This window comes from Branchiostoma floridae, chromosome 2 (assembly GCF_000003815.2).
Source record: "Branchiostoma floridae strain S238N-H82 chromosome 2, Bfl_VNyyK, whole genome shotgun sequence".
Taxonomy (NCBI): Eukaryota; Metazoa; Chordata; class Leptocardii; order Amphioxiformes; family Branchiostomatidae; genus Branchiostoma; species Branchiostoma floridae.
Window position 1 is genome coordinate 7,462,021 of NC_049980.1, and position 6,530 is coordinate 7,468,550.

At 38.8% G+C, this 6,530-nt stretch overlaps 1 protein-coding gene across 1 annotated transcript in view; it reads left to right on the forward strand.

Moving 5' to 3' along the window:
* The window catches only part of LOC118432371, a 15,377-nt gene extending 10,568 nt beyond the window's left edge, over nt 1–4,809 (forward strand). Inside the window, exons 12-16 of the mRNA XM_035843913.1 lie at nt 1,208–1,315; nt 2,127–2,255; nt 2,875–3,048; nt 3,654–3,824; nt 4,558–4,809. Coding sequence (XP_035699806.1) covers nt 1,208–1,315; nt 2,127–2,255; nt 2,875–3,048; nt 3,654–3,824; nt 4,558–4,809 — 834 coding nt within the window. The remainder of the gene's footprint in view (nt 1–1,207; nt 1,316–2,126; nt 2,256–2,874; nt 3,049–3,653; nt 3,825–4,557) is intronic.
* The last annotated feature ends 1,721 nt before the right edge of the window (nt 4,810–6,530 follow it).

A 6,530-nucleotide genomic window follows, 5' to 3' on the forward strand; every position in this document is an offset into this window, starting at 1 on the left:
TCGGATGTGCAAATTTCTGGACGAGATCGGACGCCGTGATGTCATCCTGTACTGCCAATTGATACCGCAGAGTATGTGAACAGGCATTGTACATTTCAAAACAAGCACTGGATTTAAGGAATCACATACTGTATTTTATAACAAGATGTTCTTCACTAAATGTCTCTTTGCACTTGCAGTCAGTGTAAGCTATGGTCATTTTCAGTCAAGCTGTCACATATTGTAGGATGGTTTTAAAGGTGCCCAGAGCAGTTTTTAGAGCAAAAAATCAAAAATATTCTGGATGAGACAATCAGTACGATATTGACATTTACTTCAACATACTAGCACATTTGTATTATTATTTCTGATCCGTAATACTAATAGAATTTTTTTTTGGTTGTTGTTTTTGTAGGAATTAGTTTCAAGCCAGGTGTGAGCCAGTACTCCCAATACTGGAGAAATGATGCAGAACCAGAGGTAATAGTTATGTTCCAGTAGTCCATATCATGGTATACTATCAAAACTGCTTAACCCTTAAACTGCCAGAGTTTCAGCCCTATAAAATGCTATCAGTTCCAGGGTTGGCCGCTGACCTCCAAAAATAAACCCTCGAACAAGGCCAAAGTCCCTAACTTCCGGGGTTTGTGCGCTACACGCGAGCAAAGCTGCTACTTCGGGGGAATACGCTATCCCGGATATATCCGGGTGCGGCACACAAGACATGAACATGTGTGCCGGATATCTCCAGGCTTGGCAGTTTAAGGGTTAAGAGGACCACTTTGCCACTCTGGGGACCAATAAAGTCCGTCTATGTGGACATGTGGTCAAGTGGACATAGACATTTAAAGATTGCACCTGGTGATCACTTGCACAGGCTTAACTGTACAAATGTACATCGTGTTGAAGAGCAAAAAATGTCAGATGTAAGATTTCCTGTTTATTTATTAATCTTTTAATGACACAGACATTGGCATTATGGTATCCTTGGACTGCTGTTTCTTAATAACTGTGCACATAGCACTACCGCTACTTCACCTTTATCTGTGGGAAACCAATAACCATTGTTTATAAAAACCAGGTATTTAGGGATGTAAAGTCAAAGGAGAGTGGTTTCAAACTGCCTAAATACCCAGTTGTTAAAGACTCGTTGATACGGGTACCCGGCAGATAAAGGGGAACAAGCGTTAACATTTGAGATTTTAATTTTCAATTGGATTGTTCACAGGAGGTGGCCTTTAGGCTGAACGTGGCAGTGTTTGCTGACAACCCTTCTGTTGGAGGCCTGTGGACTGTCATGATAGCAATATCAGGAAATAAGGACCTCAAAATGCTGGTAAATACATTTATGTCATACCTGTGACGTGAAAACGTTCGATACGGGTGTTCCGGACCGGGCCATAACTTCCGTATCGCACAGGTTCGAAGGGCGTATCACAGAGGCTTTCTTCGAGTAAATCAAACCATTTCAAACGGGCTGAGTGTGGCACGGTTGGCAATTCGAATACCTGATTCGAACGTTGGAACATTGCTGTTGCAACACTTTTTGTTCGAGGGCACCAAATTTGTTCAACTTCTGGCGCATTTCGCATCAAAATATGGGTTTTCTCAGGTGGGTATGACATAAGCCCGCGGTCGGGCTGGTACCTCGGGTGATACGGAATACACCGTGTTGTATTCTATATGTACAACATGAAATGCCTTGTACACAGCTGTATTGATACCCACCTTTAGACCTTTTGGGAATTGTTTAATTTTCATTCATGATAATCCAACAGACTTGTTGGCTGTTATACCATGTTTTATCGCTTCAGTTCTGTGACATTTAACTTGTCTATTTTGCAAATTTGTTTTTTTACCCATCTTTTGTTGAAGAGGTTCATCAGTCACGTATGAATACAGTTAATCCAAATTTTCTTTGAGCAATGACTGGTTTTAAAGGTAAGGTACATACCTCCAGGAGCTATGTGCCTTACCTTTAAAAACAGTCATTGCTCGAAGGAAATTTGGATTAACTACCCATCTTTTGCCTTTTTTTGGTGCTCTTGTATTAGATCTGGAGTCTGCAGAGGATGTCATCTATAAGATCAACTTCCTAATCAAAGCATGTGGCCAATTGGTATATAATGATCATATTACTCTTCCAGAACAAGGTAGTGAAGGGCTATGTGGTGTGCCCTGCCAGGAGTATTGCTGTTGGCCAGGGTGAAGACATGAACTTGGTGATCAACATCAAGTCACAGGGATGGAGTCTGAAGGATACACCTCGCACTGTGGTAAGATTTAATGCTACCTTTCTAATAGTGTATAGAAAAGTCTAGACTGACAGTTATTAGTACTGGTAATGGAGGTATCGTTTTCAATCTGTGTGTTTGTTGTGTTGGTGTGTGTTTGTAATTATTTGAATATTGTAGAGTGCCAACATTTGAAGTGGAAAATGGTGTAACTAGAGACTGGCAGACTATACAATATATAAGGTATCTTGGAGAGGCCCTGTTTAACCAGGCTAAGGTTTCCAGTTTTGTAGATGTAACCTCTAACTACCAAAGAATCAACTTTACCTGAAGAAAACTATAGGCAGACATTTCTGATTGGCTGACAGTTCATTAGAGGTCATGTCTACAAATTAGAAACCTCAGCTGGGTTTAGCAGAGCCTCCCTAACGTACATGTATATTATCATCATCGTCGTCATGACATATCATCGGGGTGACATACCCTTTCATTAGCTAGTACAAGACGGGGATGCGCCAGGTCTACTTACACACATATAATATACGCCAGGTCTACTTATACACATTATATTATACACATAGATAGACTGCAGGCAAGGACCTGCGTAGGGGAATGCTGCTGCCGTGAAACTGACTTGTTTTGATGACTGTTCCCCACACAGGTGCTCCCACACGAACGACTTCGAATCCTGACAGACAACCAGGATTTTGTGTGTCACAAGGAGGTAACCATACTGCATGAAGAATCCAACAAGTACCAGTTCCAAGCCCAGATTGTTGCATCCCTGGGGAAAAGAGACATTACTTTCAGTGTGCATGGAGACTTCAAGCTTTACGTAAGGAATAAGCCATTTGTAATTGTTTGTAATTGTAGCGTAGTTATGTATAATTTGACTAATGTAATCACAATTGACTTGTTTATTCCTTTTTATTTGTTTGTACTCAATAAAAATGTTAACTTGATTGTGCAAAATATTTTGGAGTTATTGGCTGGAGTCTGGAAATAGGAAAAATAATTTTGAGAATTAAACTGCATCCTGTTGAAGACATACATGCAATATGGTAATTTTGTGTTGTAATAATTTGCAAATGTGGTGACAGCACTTAGTTGTGGCTTATTTGAATAACTAGAGGCATTTCAGAATTTATCTTTAGTGTGTGTGAGAGAGAAAAGCTTTATTGTCTATGTCCTTGGTGCTGAAGGGCTGTTGTGCTATAGGCTAAGTTGTTTTGGCTTTCCAGTAAACATTGATCGCTGAGCAATCATACCACAACCAATATTAGATTTGAGCACCCCTCAATTCCATAAGCAGAATATGATAATAAAGTTATTGTCTAGGTTTCCCAAATCTAGAGTGTCTTTCCATATTTATAGCATTGCCTGTTTTTCTTATCTGCTATGCCATCAAGTGAGCATTAAGCCTTATTTCTATCCTAAAAGGAGGACAACAGCACCAATGGAGAGCCTATCTATGAGCTCCACAGTCCCAAAGCCAAGAGTAAGTGGTTGCCGGTCTCCAAGAGACTAAAGCTGTGCCAGATGCTTGACTGGAACCTTCCTCTGGGGAACAACTGGAAGATGATGGTGGAGAAAATAGGGCTGGATTTTCAGGTAGGTGGTTTATGTTGGGACAAAGTTAAGAATGCACTTCTGGCAAATGCTAGTACTTTTTTTTGTTTTTCTTCTTCCACACATGTTTTTTGTATATCTTAAGTTGGACCTTTGGAGTTGACTTTCCATGTCTGAGGGCTAACATGTGATCACTGTAACTTGTATCCATTAGACTAACTATGTTGTCTGAACTTTAATTAACTTTTGCCACATGGGGAGAAGAATTTGCGAGGGGAGTTTGTGAAAGAGTAACCCTCTTAGCAGTCTTTACAAGACTTTTTTGCATACACTGTAATGAAAGGATAGTAGATCAGTTCGATTGCACTTGTAGGATGCAGCCACAAAGAAACAATAGGTGCAATAGACCTGATTATCCATCAGAAAGTTTTAAGCCTAAGAAAAAGCCTGATATGCCAATTGGCTGCTGTTGAAAGAGTGCATTTCAATGACTGTCACTTGATTCAGATGCTCAGGCCTTGAAGCAGATAGGGCCATCTCCAGTTGTAGCAGGCAAAGAGTTAGCAGTCTCCACAAGTCTGACTTTTCTTTTTGCATACATGTATTAATAATTTCAGATGGCATATCCGTTCTACAAAGAAACTGATTGTAATAGAATAGTTATACATGTACCATCAGAAAGTTATAAGCCTAAAAAAAGCCTGACATGCCAATTATACTGAGGATGCTAGTGAAAGAATGCATTCAATAACTGTCACTTGATTCAAATGCTCAGGCCCTGAAGCAGATTGAGGAGGTGAGCTACAGGGAGGGAAGGTCGCCTACGGAGCTTCTCCTTCAGGACTGGGAGGCTCGCCAGCCCACACACTTCACACAGGACAACCTGTACAGGATCCTGCGCCAACTAGAGCGCAAAGACGTCATCACGGACTGCGGTCTCAGACTGTCCTCGTCCTCGGACAATCCTCTCACCCATTCTTCTCAAGCCTTCGACGAATCTCTAAAGCCCGAAAATAATCATTTCTGATTCTTGCGTAATCGTGTTATGAGAATGTCATTGAAGGTTAGACGTCCAGGTAGGAAAATACACAATACAAAAATTATTCAAGCATTTTGTAAATGGTCAGATGTTTCAGGTAGCACCAACCATCTTTTGTACCATAAGGCCATGTTGATTTGATTATAAGGATGACGTTCTCTGGGAACACAAAAACTGATGCAATTGTGCGAATAAAAAAAAGTTTGACAAAAAAAAAGTTGCCTTCATTAATACATTATGAAATCTGAGTGGTCAGGAAGGTTGAACATATGACTGAGCACACAGAAAATAGACATATATCAAACAATAGATTTTTTTCTGCATATTCTTATATGGAATGGAATATTCTGTGACATTAGTATACGTTTTCCGATATTTGCAATCTATGGCATATATTTGCTTCTTTTAGAGCAAATCTTGACAAATGAAATAAAATAAGATTAATATCATTCTAAGCATAAAGAACATTGGTTCCCTTTACTGTCACACTGTTACATGTACCTGCCACGACTTGCAAAGGCTGATATCTTCAATGAGTGTTAATGCTGGTTGTATATAGGAAAGATGTACAGTATCTGTTTTATGTGTATGTTGCATAATTTGCTGCACATATATAGAAGCCTGTGTCTTATCCCCTACTGTATGTCCTAGGAAGTTTCACCTAAAGAATTCAATTTTGTGTTGAGAATAAGTAAATGATATAACAACAGTTAAGTTAGGATAACGTAGAAGATAACTGAAGTAGCTTTATGGATTAATGTTTAATCCAGATTTTTATATTGTGTGAAATAGAATGATATACGTATACTTTGATGAAGGTATTACTCTTCAGTGCTATATCTATTTTTTCAATAAAGATGTTTAACGTTATATGATAGAGGGTACTAGTTTTTCAAAAAGTCAAGAATGACAACTATTGTTGCCCCTGGTTTCTAGTTTCTGAATGAAATCATTGAAATCAAACTGCATTGCACCCAGCTGAAGATAGGCTAGGTGGTGTCTAGTTGCAGTATAGGTAGGTTTTTAGTCTTTTAATGTTTTGGAGGGTCATATATATTTACTTTTTGCTTAAATGTGATATTTAGGTGTGACAATCCTGCAAATGTTGACATTCTAGGTAATAGAACAATTCCTGAAGTGAAATTGTCAGAGGTTAGCCTGCTTGTTGTAAATACTGTTGATATTGAAAATAGGAAACTTAGGAAAGAAATTTACTTAAACTAGAGACCAAGTCTCTTCATATATGTGTGTATGTATGTTAAATGGAAGATTATGTGACATGTATTTTTGATGTTTGAAAAAAAAATACTGTAGTCTTTTATAATATTGTTGCTTGACAATATCTATGTAAATGTAAAATTACATATGCGTTTGGGACCACAGTTGTAACACTGCAGCGACCCCTAGCTGCAGTGCGTAGTATAACCAGTCAGTATTGCATGCCACGAGAAAGGCGATAGACGGCCGCCAAAATGTCGGCTCTTGTAAATACTGTATGTGGTTGTGAATAAAGGACGTAATCAAGCACCTAGTCCCTTTTAATGGGCAACATATCTAAAATAACCTATTATAACTATTTCTCAATGATTATACAAATGAGGTCCTCATTTGCATAGAAGATGATCATATCAGTTGATCATCTTCTGTAAGTGCCGACCAATAAAAGATACAATGTTCTCAAAATTCTACTTTCCAATCATACTAGGAGA